This window comes from Spodoptera frugiperda, chromosome 12 (assembly GCF_023101765.2).
Source record: "Spodoptera frugiperda isolate SF20-4 chromosome 12, AGI-APGP_CSIRO_Sfru_2.0, whole genome shotgun sequence".
In the NCBI taxonomy this organism is placed as follows: domain Eukaryota; kingdom Metazoa; phylum Arthropoda; class Insecta; order Lepidoptera; family Noctuidae; genus Spodoptera; species Spodoptera frugiperda.
In genome coordinates this window covers 1,080,140-1,093,923 of record NC_064223.1, presented here as the reverse complement: position 1 = coordinate 1,093,923, position 13,784 = coordinate 1,080,140, and the positions used below count along the sequence as shown (strand labels likewise).

At 34.9% G+C, this 13,784-nt stretch overlaps 3 protein-coding genes across 6 annotated transcripts; 1 reads left to right on the top strand and 2 right to left on the bottom strand.

Moving 5' to 3' along the window:
- The first annotated feature begins 122 nt into the window (after positions 1–122).
- On the top strand, positions 123–1,857 carry LOC118263119 (speckle-type POZ protein homolog). Of its 2 annotated transcripts, none has more exons than XM_050697296.1 (2): positions 123–245; positions 442–1,857. In XM_050697296.1, the coding sequence occupies exon 2, from the start codon at positions 562–564 to the stop codon at positions 1,426–1,428; it is 867 nt and encodes a 288-aa protein (XP_050553253.1). In that variant the 5' UTR covers positions 123–245; positions 442–561; the 3' UTR covers positions 1,429–1,857. The 2 variants fall into 2 exon arrangements, with proteins under 2 accessions (XP_050553253.1, XP_035430806.1); XM_035574913.2 differs by having other exon boundaries at positions 174–366.
- LOC118263120 (casein kinase II subunit beta-like) lies at positions 1,846–9,001 on the bottom strand. Of its 3 annotated transcripts, none has more exons than XM_035574914.2 (8): positions 8,850–9,001; positions 8,523–8,598; positions 8,348–8,450; positions 6,623–6,722; positions 4,840–4,931; positions 4,042–4,231; positions 3,724–3,821; positions 1,846–2,179 (listed from the first exon to the last, which is right to left on the bottom strand). In XM_035574914.2, the coding sequence occupies exons 2-8, from the start codon at positions 8,592–8,594 to the stop codon at positions 2,148–2,150; spliced, it is 687 nt and encodes a 228-aa protein (XP_035430807.1). In that variant the 5' UTR covers positions 8,595–8,598; positions 8,850–9,001; the 3' UTR covers positions 1,846–2,147. The 3 variants fall into 3 exon arrangements, with proteins under 3 accessions (XP_035430807.1, XP_035430810.1, XP_035430808.1); XM_035574917.2 differs by having other exon boundaries at positions 8,845–8,915; XM_035574915.2 differs by having other exon boundaries at positions 8,721–8,885.
- Positions 9,002–9,758: 757 nt separating this feature from the next.
- On the bottom strand, positions 9,759–12,793 carry LOC118262839 (TD and POZ domain-containing protein 1). The gene is made up of 4 exons (XM_035574460.2): positions 12,598–12,793; positions 11,784–11,891; positions 10,444–11,447; positions 9,759–10,005 (listed from the first exon to the last, which is right to left on the bottom strand). Exons 2-4 carry the CDS (start codon positions 11,883–11,885, stop codon positions 9,966–9,968), a joined length of 1,146 nt encoding a protein of 381 aa, XP_035430353.1. The 5' UTR covers positions 11,886–11,891; positions 12,598–12,793; the 3' UTR covers positions 9,759–9,965.
- Between the last annotated feature and the right edge of the window lie 991 nt (positions 12,794–13,784).

Below are 13,784 nucleotides of genomic sequence, written 5' to 3'. Positions count from 1 at the left end.
TATAGAAAAAAGGCCTTAGTTAAAAGCATAATAATATTCTGTTTCTTCCATTGTAATCAAATCAATTTATTGATTGTTTCATATAAATGTATAGATAGATATGACTGTATTATTTGTTTTGCATTCCTGTAAATAGTTTTGTTAAATCTGACAAATTAACACTTTGGCGTTTGACATTTTTGACAGACGATATTGCTTTCGGTTTTCGCAGTTCGTGTATTATTTTCCTGTTTGTTTGATAGAAGGTAGATATTTATAATTCAGTTTCTTTTAATTTTTAAATACTGTATCTCAACAAATATAACTACCATGTATGAACAACATTTACCGGTGCTGGACCCCCATGTAAATCAAGTTAACATAACAGTATGTATTATAACTAGACTCTTTTTTATAAATCTCTTAGAATGACTAATACCTTGTGCAATAATTTTTGTCTAGCCTCCAGATGTGGTGAATGGACACCGTCCCTGCCAGACTCGTGAAGTAAAATGGCTACGACTCGATAAAATCTATCAGAAGTTCTATCGCCCCAACTTCTACGACATCGGCGGCACTTACATGCAAGATGTGCCGGACTACTGGTTCTCATTCAAGACAGAACAAGTTGGTACCATATTCCTCCTCCACATATTTATTCGTAATCAGGGTGTGACTTCCTTTAATGTAGCCCTGAGCTGTGGAAACAAGTTTAAAGTTGACAGAAAAGCAGAAACAGTGTACTTGCAACATTACCTGAAAGAGTTTCAGTTCAGACAACTCGGTGAGATGTCACACACTTACCTCACTACTTATGATTTCTCAGAGTTAGACATACAATGTTTGAAAAATAGGAAGTTGCACATTGCTGTCTCATTTCCATTTACTGAGAGTACAGATATTAGTCTGGAAGTTATTAACAGTATTAAACTCAAACATGATTGCAGTGCTTTGTTTGCAGAACCTATTGGCTCTGACTTTGTGATAGAATCCGCAGATGGAGTAAAGTTTCAGATCCATAGAGTCATACTTGCATCCCACAGTGAAGTTTTCAAGGCAATGCTAAAGGGGGACACGGCTGAGAGCCAGAACAGTTATGTGAAACTTATTGATGTTAGCGGGGAAGATCTCAGGTACATGTTAGAGTACATATACTCAGGAACAGTAATAGACTTGGAGAATGCTAATTTTGGAAATCTTTTGATGTTGGCCGACAGGTTTAACTTGAAAGGCCTGTGGGAACTCTCAGAGTATGCTCTGTCAGAACACCTGAGTCCAGACAATGCACTGGATATTTTGATAATTGCTGACATGCATGAGTCTGACTTTCTTAAAACTGAGGCATTGAAGTTTATAAAAGAAAATAAAGAAATTCTTAGCAGTAGCACTTTTGAAGAGATTACTAATCATGATTTGCTCAAACAGCTGTGCTGTTTCCTGTCAGAGTAAGCTAGGTGAAGTGATGTAGTTTATGCATGTTTACTTGTACAACAATATACATGCAAGGAAGGGTCTGTCATTGTGTGAGAGTGCAAGTTGCTGATGTGAGCGAACCTTAGTTCACATCTATGGATAGAAAACTTGCCCATATTTGTCTAAGTCATTTTCATTCAAGTAATTTTATATAATTTTTTTGTATTGTAATGTGTAAGTAAAATGTTGATAATATTCATGTGATATCTATAATGTAAATTAAAATCTAGTTTGTATGTAATGTTCTTGGTCACAACCAAAGTAGTGCTTCAAGTATTATTTTTAAAGTACAACTTGTGTAAAATTAAGGCCTACTTTTGTCATACAAGTAACCATTTGGAACATATTGTTTTGAATGTTTAAAATTAAAACCAAATAAATGATAATCCTATGTTTATAAAAAAAGTCTCTTTTATTACAACATCATGTCAAAACTATTTTACACACAAAATAAATGAAAAACATATTATACAGAAAACGTAAAAATAAACTTTATTGAATTTAAAACATAACTGTATTGTTATATGGGAAGTAAATTAATGTTTAAATAATAAATATTATCGTAATGAATGTTACTCGTAGTAGACAGATAGGTTGTACAAGTGAGGCGTCGGCGCAGGTCACTTGCTCAGTCCGCTGCAGGGAGCTATGCCCTGTCACGTGCCCTGCGAGCGGCGCACACGTTGGCTAAATAATCATTTTGGAATGTTACTCGAAGTCTTCATTTCTGCGGCAAACAAACATTTTCTTCTGTTAAAATGTTAGTCCACGACGATTAACGATCGGGTGTGGTGCGACAAAGGCTCTTGTTAATTGACCGAGTATCGTGATGCGATGGGCCATTCACATCGCGATGGGCTCGCTAGGAAGCGGCTCAACGCTCAGCTGTATTGCAATCGTATATAAGCGTAGCAGGCAATGCGACAAGCCTAAAGCGTCTCAACGACCAATGTGACTCAACTCAAGCTTCGAGCAGGAGCCGGTAGCAGCCCACTGTATGTGAACAGTCCATGAGATAGCGTTGCTTCTACTGAAATAGCGATCTTTACGTTACTAACTAAAGTGGTACTCATTTCAATCGTACTCTATTGCACATTACATCCGTCGTAAGTTCTAGTCGACGCTACGATGGCTGTCAAGGGTCAGTGTCACACGGTATCTATAACTCCATTCGTAATGCGGTCAGCGAGAGGATTCGACGTGGTCAACATGCAGGAGAAGCAAGAAAAAAGGCCAATAGTTGTCTTATCGTTTATTGATAATTACTGGAACCGGTACACAAGAACGAAATAGAATAATATCTCTCATGAAAATAATACGCGTCCATGTAATGATCACCTACATCCTAGTGGTTGATAACGGATATAAAAATAAAAATACATGAACCCCCTACTATTACTTGAAATTAGAATGCAAGCTACATACATATTGCTACGTCTCGTCACTGCATTTACTTACTACAATACTTATGATTTTATAGACAATTCTCATTAAACTAAATACGTGTCTTCACTTATAATGAGCACGACTCACTCGAGATGTCATAACATGCCGTATCCAACTGCTGGAGTTACAATAGAGTGTTAATATATCACTAATTGGCCACAAGGTAGTAATTATCATAATATTAATAGTCAGAACAACATCCCACGACAAACAGAATAGCCCGTGTAAGTATTCAATTATTTAGGAACGCCTCTGCTTCTGTCGGTGTGTTAAACAGCGATAGCAGACCCAACGGTTATAGCAGACGAGTTTAGTTTAGTCCACAGTACAGACACCTGTTTGTTCACATGTTACTTGATACAGATCAGCTCCCGAGTACTCACGCGCGAGCTCGCCGGCACCACCACGTCCTGGCCGGCGTCCGACACATAGCTACCGACGTAAGCCAAACTTCCACTAGTAACACTTCAGACTGAAGCTTATTGTAAGCGTGAAAGTTAGATTTAGAAACAGAAGGAACACAAAACTTCATCGCACGAGACAAAAAGCGTCATAGAAGAACTGTTTTAGGCGAGAATCTTCACGATTTGTATTAAAGTATGTTAAATTATAAAATACAAGTAAGAGCAGCAGTTCTTGTATGGGCCGGAGTTGTGCTCGCAGCATGAAACTAGATGAGTATATCGAGCGGTAGGGAAGGCACAGAGCGCGACGCTGCGTGCGTTCCGTAGCGCGGTGACGTGGCATGTAGTCGCGTGAGGGAGCCTCTGTATCAGTGTGCGGGAGTGGGCGCTCGGTCGCGCGCGGCGCGGCCCTAGCGTTTACCGTTGTTATACGAGAGACTCCGCAGCGGCGCCTTGAAGTTAGCCGCCGCCTGCTGTTGGATCTGGTATGCGAGCGGGTGGATCTTGAATCCGTACAACCTGGCGACGTTAATGTTACCTTGGTAAGTATGAACATCACACATAAAGCGCATACACAAGAAAGAAGACATGGAAAGAGCTGCAACTACTGGTGATGCTAACTACACATCAAACATTTTATTTTTAATTAACTTATAGTAACAAAAATAATTACTTTACTGGACATAAATTTTTCTTGATAAATGACTGTTCAATAAATGATTAAGATCCGCATACATACCTAGGCACGAACTGCGAAGCGGGCCGCTTGGGTCTGTACTCGGGATGGACCATGAATACCATGTGCGGGAAGCCGGTCCCGAAGTAGGCGCCGTCAGTGTGGTGGTGCCGCGAGGACTTGGGCGTGTACACGTCCATGCAGCGCGGACAGTACAGCTTCACCATCGCCTCGCCGGGAACGTCCGATAGACCTACAAATATTATAACCATTGTAAGGAACTCTGCAACATTCACAGTAGACGTCAGCAAATAGAATTACCCATAATTGCATTTGTTGAATAGATTTCCAACTTTATTTTGAAATCAAATGAAATGTGTTAGTGGAAGTTTCCATATTATTGGTGGTTTTATTTTTCTCTCTAATATTCGTAAACCGTAACAATACAGTTAATCGAATCAATTACGTAAATCATTGCTGATGTTTTGTGTTTAATGTGCACATACAATTCATGTGCCACATACATTATTTCTATATAACTTCTGATATATAGTAATTGCTTTAGACGTACATAACTCGTAATGACATAATAAGAGGAAGTTGTGATCTGTGTGTCAGCGGTGTGAAGCAAATTGCACGTGTTTTTGTAATAGCAGTTGGAAAAACTCCGCTATTTCATTGTACAAAGTATCATACTAAATTCTAGACGGAGTTTTTATAAACCAGTAAGTAGTTGCTGGGACACTAAGTTTCAATTTGTGGCTCTTGAATGAGGAAAGAGTAGTCAGTGGACATTACATGGTAAAATAAAGGACGCGTGATGATACAGGCTGAAGTAAAATAAGTGCACTAGCTACTTACCTAGTGGAAGCATGGGTTGGCATTCACAGTACACTCGGGGACAATGACCGAAGTCGCCCGCTTGGAATTTCTCTAACATTTGTCCAATGCCTCTGTAAAAATGAGAAATTAAATAATTAGTACATACATCATCACCAATTACATAACGTTTAATTAAACAAATGCCTGTAAATTATTGAAATGCAACTCGAACGACAAGCTTTCCCCACGCAGCACGGGTGTAGGATATTTAGAAAATGGTATAAATAGATAGATTATTTAGCCCTATCGAAATAAAAGCGTGATTTGATCATTTAAGTACTATCTCATCTGAATCCGTGCAGTCGTTCTCGCGTGAATGAGTAACATAAAAACTTTCACAAATATGGTATTACCTAAATGGAAGAGAGAAGAGGTCAACGATTTGGTGCCGTAACGCACGAATCGAGCTAAACCTCTTTTGTATCATTAAAATTAAGCGTACAAATTCTCATATATTGTAAGCCGACGGTACACTTTAATTTATTTTTAATTTTATTTTACGGTTAAGTACAGGTATGCCATATCCAGTGGCGATCTACCTACTTAGATAATTATCACTTCGAGACTGCATTCCTTTGATTATCGAACCGTTTTATATCGATTAACCTAAATAATGTACAGTAGTTAAATCACACTTGTATAAAATGTATATTTTTGTATAAACCTTTTACGTTTTATCCTTTAAAAGTAGCATTTCTAACTATGTTTTTTTTTTATGAAACAAACCGGTAATCGAGCAGACGTGTTACCTGATGGTAAGCAATTAGACACTTGAAACACCAGAGGCGTTACTAGTGCGTTTCCGGCCCTTTGGAGTTAGGAATTTACGGGAATCGGGGATGGGGATTGGGAAGGGGGAATTGGGTTTCCGGTAACCTCACTAACAACGTAACACAACGCAAGCGTTGTCTCACGTCGGTTTTCTGTGAGGCCGTAGTATTCCGGTCGAGCCGGCCCATTCAAGCATGGCCCAATTCATCCCAATATATGTACAGGTAGATTTTTATGAGAGAAAATTTATAATTTCAAATGTCTTAACTCAAGATACATAGTCGGCAACGCTACGAGTATGTACAGACCGGATACCGTTTATCAATTGTGGTTAAATAGTCATGCTATAGTTTTAAAAATCCTGGATTCTATTGACATTCATATAATTTAGTATTACAATGTCAAGGTGGTAACGCCTTGAATGCTAATGTTATACCTAATTCGAAAACAAAACTTAAATCTAGTCTATTTATAGTATGGTTCGAATTATATCAATAATTATTTTATTCAATAGTACGTGCGATCCTTCGCGCACAAAGGTCATCGCGTGATATTAGATAGTGAATAAAAATATTCTAGAATAGGATTGTTTTATTTTTGTGTAACTGCATGTTTTTAAGCTTTATTAAATTTTAATAGCCTTAAGTACACCTGCACTTGCAGAGGGATCACGAGTTACCGATATTATATGTTGATAGATTGTTTAGTTGCGCTTATTCAAAGGTGCCATCATTTTGGAGATAGAACGAACTATAGGAAAATATATGGCTAAATCAAACTGGTTGGACATGGGAAACTATAGCAACAAGGTAAAATATAGCAACATAATATCATTATCGTTTGACATTCAAAAGTGCCTTCCTGTTGTAATAGAAATAAATGATTTTGACTATGACATTAAACTTTATAAAAAAGAATAAAAAATAATTATAATAAGTATTATCTATCACAGGATATGGTTACGGATTCCAATAATAATTGGTTAACTTACCTATTTGTTAAAATGTAGCGAGCGTGTATCAGTCCATAGAGGATCTCGGAGGCTTGCTCCACAAGATCAGACTGGTTGGGGTTATCATCAAGATCGTCATCTGTGAACAACATAATTATTACAAATATACAACTATGAAACTTTTACCTTCACCCATTACATGGGACCTATGTTGTGGTCTTGTTACAAGGACACTTATAGTATCTACATATTTATAATAGAACCATAGAAATCAAAATTCTGTACATTCAAAATATTTAAAAAAATTAGTAACACCCCTGCCCCCCGTGTTACTATGGCAATATAGAACCGAAAATGTGGCTAGAATTTTTTAATCTGTCTGATGTATGTTTATGCATACATCACATGAAAACTACTGATCCGATTCATTTCACATATATGTCTTCTTTCAACTTAACATCTGGTGTATATAAAAAAAATCTCCCCTCACCCCTTTAACGGGACAATAGAAGGGGTCAGATTTCTTTAGAACAATCAACAAGCCACGCAAACGTCGTCGCGGGTACAGCAAGTTATTGATATGGAGAGACATAGGTACTTGATGACTCACTGTCCATATTTTATCAGTAGCTCAGGCTTGGTGTAGGTGTTAGACTAAATATTGTTTTATCCTTACATACATTAGGTATTTATACATGTAAAACTGCCTTGTATAAATAAAACATGGCAGTTTTACATTTTGACATACCACTGGCCTCTGGCTCTGTCTAGAAGTGGATAGAGACCATGGCATAATATGACATTATTTCATACATTACGACAAAATCAAAGATATTTTTAGATTCATCATTGATATGTGTATCAAAGATATTTTTGGGTTTTTGTTCAGATTATGTGATAAGATTTATTTTTATTTTTATCAACATCATACAATAGACTATATTACATAGGATGAGGTACACAGGATGTTGTATGACGAGAACTAAAAAAGTAAAAACATCACATCCCTGAAAAAAAAAAGCATTCTGAATGTAAGTGCAGTAATTGTGACTGAGTCTAATACTTGGGGGCCTGGAGAAAGTTAAACAAGGCTAGATGTTATCGCATAGAGTAGCAATTTTATAATTTCTAGTCCCAAACTAACTTGGAATAGGAGCAGGAACAAGGATATATGCATCTCTGTCTCATTCATAAATACAAATGCGCTAGAAGCCTCTGCCATTTACTTCAAAATTTATATGAACATAAAAACATTTTATCATAATCAAAATGAAGACATCTTGACCACCAATGATCTTACTAAAATAAAGTTCTACTATTTGAAATTCTTTCTGTATAATGGTCAATTTGTTTTGTATATCAGCATGTTTGTATCTAGCATCATTAATAAGACAAAACCAGTCTTTGTTGACTTGATAATATGCTCCTAATAGATCCACTTTAGTGATTAGTGGTAATTGATACCAAATGACAAATGTAATTATGAGTAAATTGCATTCTTTATCTCTATTGACACAGATATTCAACAATTACTATAAGGTTATGTTGTTGTTGGTAAGAGTACAGTTCATCAAAGGATAAAGATAAACATGTAAAGGGGTTAGCTTTGTAAATGATTTTAAAAGTAGAACAGTATCTTCTAAGCTCTTTGTTCATTTAACATTCTTTTTTTTTCATGGCAATATAAAAGCAAGACAACTAGTAAACAGTCTGCCCTTTGATGATGATTGATTGCATTATGGTATTTATGGTACATGTACTCACCAGGTTCCAAGTCCAGGATCATATCCAGGGCTTGTCTGTAGTGTGGCACCTGCTCATTTAGTCCCGTCAAGTTGAATTTATCGTTAATGTAATCCTCATCCACCTAAAACAGTAACATGTTGGATCAATATCCGTAGCCATCACCACCGTAAGAAACTACATTTGAATGACATACCTCGCAAAAGAACTCATTTCCCCGAAGCCCGCAAAACCATGAAATCCATGATACCTCCTCCGAGCTGCTCATTTTCCTAAAAAATAAGATTGTTTGATAAGCGAAAACCGTTTCCGTTCTGAGTTTCGGACATAAAAAATCCAACGCTTTGGAGTCCACACTGTTACAACAAAATTCTAAGCATTCCAATGTTTTCACCTGTTTTTTCACGAGTTTATGTAAGTTCACACTGAAATCTTAACACGGTGTACCAAATTCACTATGATTACGAAGAGATATACGTTAAATAAACAGAATTAAATGCAATAAAATGATGACAAACCTCACCTTTTCGTGCCTTGATTAGCCACGCTTGACGGGAGGGTATCTTGGGATGAGGGAGAGAGAATTTCAATAGTATGTATGGGTGACACAAAATATAGCCAACATTGTCTATGGTCCTTAGTAAACTTCCGATGTCATTCATTCATTCCTTCGTTCATTCTTTTGGTTTTTTATTTCATCTTGAAAACACGGGCTTTTGATATATAATATATGTTATTATATATTTTTTTAATGTGGCACAATTCTAATCGGTAATGCTCTCTTGTCTGTATAGTACTATTTTAATTGAATATAGGACGATTTTTAGATTGTTTTCCTCAGATATAAGGTTAAAATTTTGTAGAACAGAGGCTCTGCAACTAAATGTTGTTGAGAAAACTCGAATAATGCCGAGTTTAAAATCAAAACCGAGATCCCACACCTGCTTGGTGGCACAAAACAGAGTTGTACTTAACCAATCATCAATTAACTGTTTTATAATGAATTTATTTTTGTACAAAACATCAATTTTACCTCAACATTTTAACCGCTTCTGTCGCATATGTACGACACTTTTCCGTGTCCCTAGCATTTTTTCGTTTTATGTGCGACCTATTATCTGCACGGTAGGTTTTATGTGCGACCTATTATCTGCGCGGTAGGTACAGATAAAACTAATTATATTAAAAACTAAAAATATTTTGCCAAATGTTTAGAAGGTTAAACTGTTTTCCAGGCTTTCAAATAGTAATTTAGGGAAAAAACATGAAAATAAACCCTGTATGCGCAATCTTACTTTCTTATTATTAAAACAATTGGGAATTTATAATCATAATAATACCTACCATTCAATCATTTTACACCCAAGATTGTTGAGGACAAGAACACTAAACAGGATGATTGATAATGATATAAAAATACAAAACACTTGAATATTTCAAAGATATTTAATACATTCAAAATAAAAAAATAAAATTATAAATAATAAAAGAATTATCAAAGGCATTTGTGCCAATATTAGTATCTTATATTAGGATGATTACTTAGCTTCTCACATTTTTTAAATATGCTCCAACTATTATCACAGACCTTTACCATGTCCAATATCATTCCTTTTCATTCACATTATATAACATCCAATTAATTTCTTTCCAAATTAGAGGAGCACACACGACATTTTCTGTAATATAAGATATAAAAAAGCTTTACAACAATTTATAAACACTACAAAATAAGAAAATTGTAAACTAACATATTTACATATGTTTTGTCTTGTATGTATATCTACATATTACATATATAAAATAAAAATAAACTAAATAATACTTATTATTATATTTTGTACAATTAAATTAATTTCATTATTTTATCCAAGCTCCAGGCTTAGATAAAGTGTCAATAAAGTTGCTTTAGTAATTTAATACTACCTGAATTGTAATTTTATAATATTTACAATAATAAATTATTATAAAATTTTATTAAAATGTTTTGAGTGGGTTATACAAAAAATATTGTAGTGACCATAAAATCGTACCTAACACTGAGTATCAAAATTGTAATGTAGAGTATTAAAATATGACAAAATATTGTACTTTCTTAAATTTTATTATAAACTTACTCTATGACTGACTGAATCATGGTACGAGAGAACTGGAACAAATCTTTAGCCAGATCGACATCCTGTAGATTCTTCCATCCTTCAGACTCTAACACTTTTGGATTCTTCGCAATGTAAGTATAAACTCGTTTCAGTAAATCTTGTAATTTAAATTTCTTGGCAACTATTGCCATCGGTATTGCATTGTCTGGATTGATTTGGTCACCGATCACATGCTGAGTTAAGGTAAACAGTTGAGTCAACTCAAACCTATCAGCTATCTGCAGGAGCTTCACACAGTCTTCTTCCAATATATTTTTTATTGTTCCTGTATATATAAACTCTAAAAGCAGCTCCATATCTTTATCAGTTATATCAATAAACAGTGAGGGGACATCAGATTCCTTGATCATTCTCATAAGCACAGGGCTGTGAGCAGCCAGCAGTATCTTGTGTGTGGGGAACTGTTTTCGAGAAGCAGATTCAAGTATATAATCTGTTGTTTCCTGCTTTGTTAAAAGTCCACTTAAATCATGTTGTAGTTTGATAGCTTTTACAATGTCACTGTTTAGTTCAAACTTTGGGTTCACAGTTATTTTTATTGGTATGAATAAAGTGCAGGATTTGTTGAATCGATCTAATTTTTTGAAACAGAAAGTTTTGATAAAATAGTTTTGGTTTGGTTTTATAGACTTGAAATTGAATTTGACCATATCTGGAGGCAGTAATAAATAGGGAACATCATCACCCGGAGCTACTTTTTGTGTCAAGTCACTTGAGCTTGCTACTTCTATGGAAAACGTTCCAGTTTTCCTATGGCACACAAATAAATTCAGTAGACGGTTGTCTCCGTGGCACACAGACACGGTATAGAAGAACCAGAACTCTGGATCGTCATCTGCATAAGTGCCTCCAATATCATAGTCCCCAGTCCCGTTTAGCTTGACTAGTGCATCATGAACACAGAGCTTAGTGGCATTACTAGTCATACATTTAAATGCCGCTGATACAAATCCAATAGGACCCTGGAAAATACAAAATATAATTATTACAACATCACACTTATACAAATATAATTTTAAACAACAGTGCATCTTCACCTATTGCAAAGAAGAAAAATTCACTCAATTAATATACCACAGAAAACAAGTTAATTTAAAGAGTATTTGATGGCTCCCAAACATAAAAAAAACTCAGTTTGGGGTAAAATATAATCATTATTGGACTGGCTATGGATGGAGTTGAAAATCATTATGGCATGGAGTTCGATAAATATAACTGGTGCACACTAAGTATAAAATTTAATTCATTATATACTTTGTTAATACTCTTACTGCAAATGAAGATATGATGATACATACCTGAGGTCTTACTTCTTCTGAAATGGAGCTGGAACTAGAATTAGAACTATCCCCATATCGGTGCATAAAAGGCTCTGCATCCATGAAAGCTTCATGGTCCATGGTTCTCTGGAAATAAAATATTTTATAAATTAATTAAACATGGTGTCCAATCTCATCAGTATCAACATGGCAATAGACTAGTTACAGATAACTATTACAATGTTTACTACTGCCTAGCTCTTCTAGTCTTAGGAATAAAGTTGTAATAGTATAATAATGTTATTAAACATATAAAATAAAAACAAGATTAAAGTTTTGTTACATAAAAAAAATGTAGGTAGACAGAAAATATTATAACAGGTAGATAGGTTTTTATAAAAATAGAGAAAAAACCAAAAAAAAAACCAGAAAATACATTTTGTTATTTGCAGTTAATTAAAGAAGGTGAATAAGTATTGATTTTCTATTTATTATCTTCTCTAAGAAAAATAGACAACACTAACTACACAAAAATATACGCATGTAAATAGCTTCTAAATGATACCCGGTCCCCTAATACCCTTACAGGGTTTCTTAACGTAGGGTATTTTTAGTTGTGTTTGATTTTGTCTGGCAACTGTTTATATGCAATCTTTGATAAAATACCGGCAAAGTCGGGTAAGAACACTTCCGAAACCAAAAGAAAGACCATTGGAAGTTAATTTCTAATAAAAAATATTACGACTGCTTGACTCTAATGTCAAGATTGCACCACAATTTGAAAATAATTTAATTTAATTTACACTAAAATCTTTTGTATATCTAGAAAATAAAAATATTTTTAAATACATACCGTTTTATACAACGCTTAGGGATTCTGATGAGATATAACACAGAGGTTGATAAAACAAGAAATACTGTGTACTGTTTATATAAGAAAAACGTAATTGAACTCTATAATGAGTAATTCCTTATTACTCATAAACAGACATGAAGGAAAACACAAATATAATCCGTGAATCCGTCTAACAATCTATCAAACTCAAAATCAATGTATCCACAGATAAAAACTAATGATTATTGTCGAATAGTCGAATGAATGAACGACATGTACATCATAGACTAGATAGGTTAGTAACTATGTCTCAGCTCTACCCAAATTAACCAAAGAGAACGGGAATAAAATAGTACATTTTTATTAGTTGCAATATTTTACTATGTAGTCTGTGGATTAAACAACACAGACGACAGACGGATGTCTTCAACGTCAACGGAAACGGATATACAATGATAGACATGATTATCGTAGCGCCAATATTTGAATTCGTAATTTTTCATTCAGATTGTTATTATTGAAACACTCAAATTAATCTTAGCTTAAAAAATGTTAACTGACTGCAACCATTTTCTTCAATATATTGCTATTTTAGTGGCAAAGTTTTTAATTGACGAAATCATAATCATCACATTGCAAGGATATTTAAAATAATTACCTATCAGCTAAAATCTGAAGCTAATGTCTGTGGTTTCATAGAAAGTCGCATTGTCTTGTTCTATCGGGGATGGCTCCGAATGACAGCAGAAAGCGCAAATCTGCACGCATGCGCGACCCGGGATTCGCAACAGAACTGCCTGGCACCTCCCCCTCTAGGCATTAGTGATGTGCTCAATTCTGTAAAATATTATTTATTTGTTTGTTTCTGTTACAATATAGCAGTTGGGGATACAATTAGACTATATCTAATTGTACATGTAAATATGAAATGACATTACAAAGTTACGTGGCCTTGGAGTTTTGCTGACCTGAAAATGTTTCCCACACAAGATCCTAAAAGATTTAGCTGGAGATTGTTAGAGCTATTTAGACGATGGTGGCGCATCAGCATGCTATAGGTATTTTGTATAAAAATAAATAATTTGGAATCATCAAATTCTTATATTTTATTGAGATTTTACTGTATCAGATATCGGTCGCTAAACAAACTATTGAGTACGTAATAATATCTAGTAAATACCCATCTTTAATGGAAAATAATATTT

Excerpts from the sequence above, each read along its gene's own strand:
- LOC118263119 (XM_035574913.2), top strand. The coding sequence starts at position 310 with ATGTATGAACAACATTTACCGGTGCTGGACCCCCATGTAAATCAAGTT. Across the intron at positions 367-441 it reads TAAATCAAGTTAACATAACA|CCTCCAGATGTGGTGAATGG; the intron begins GTATGTATTATA and ends ATTTTTGTCTAG.
- LOC118263120 (XM_035574914.2), bottom strand. The coding sequence starts at position 8,594 with ATGAGCAGCTCGGAGGAGGTATCATGGATTTCATGGTTTTGCGGGCTT. Across the intron at positions 4,932-6,622 it reads CGCTACATTTTAACAAATAG|AGGCATTGGACAAATGTTAG; the intron begins GTAAGTTAACCA and ends TCATTTTTACAG. Across the intron at positions 3,822-4,041 it reads GCTTCGCAGTTCGTGCCTAG|GTTGTACGGATTCAAGATCC; the intron begins GTATGTATGCGG and ends TAACGTCGCCAG.
- LOC118262839 (XM_035574460.2), bottom strand. The coding sequence starts at position 11,885 with ATGGACCATGAAGCTTTCATGGATGCAGAGCCTTTTATGCACCGATAT. Across the intron at positions 11,448-11,783 it reads CAGAAGAAGTAAGACCTCAG|GGTCCTATTGGATTTGTATC; the intron begins GTATGTATCATC and ends TGTATTTTCCAG. Across the intron at positions 10,006-10,443 it reads ATGATTCAGTCAGTCATAGA|AAAATGTCGTGTGTGCTCCT; the intron begins GTAAGTTTATAA and ends CTTATATTACAG.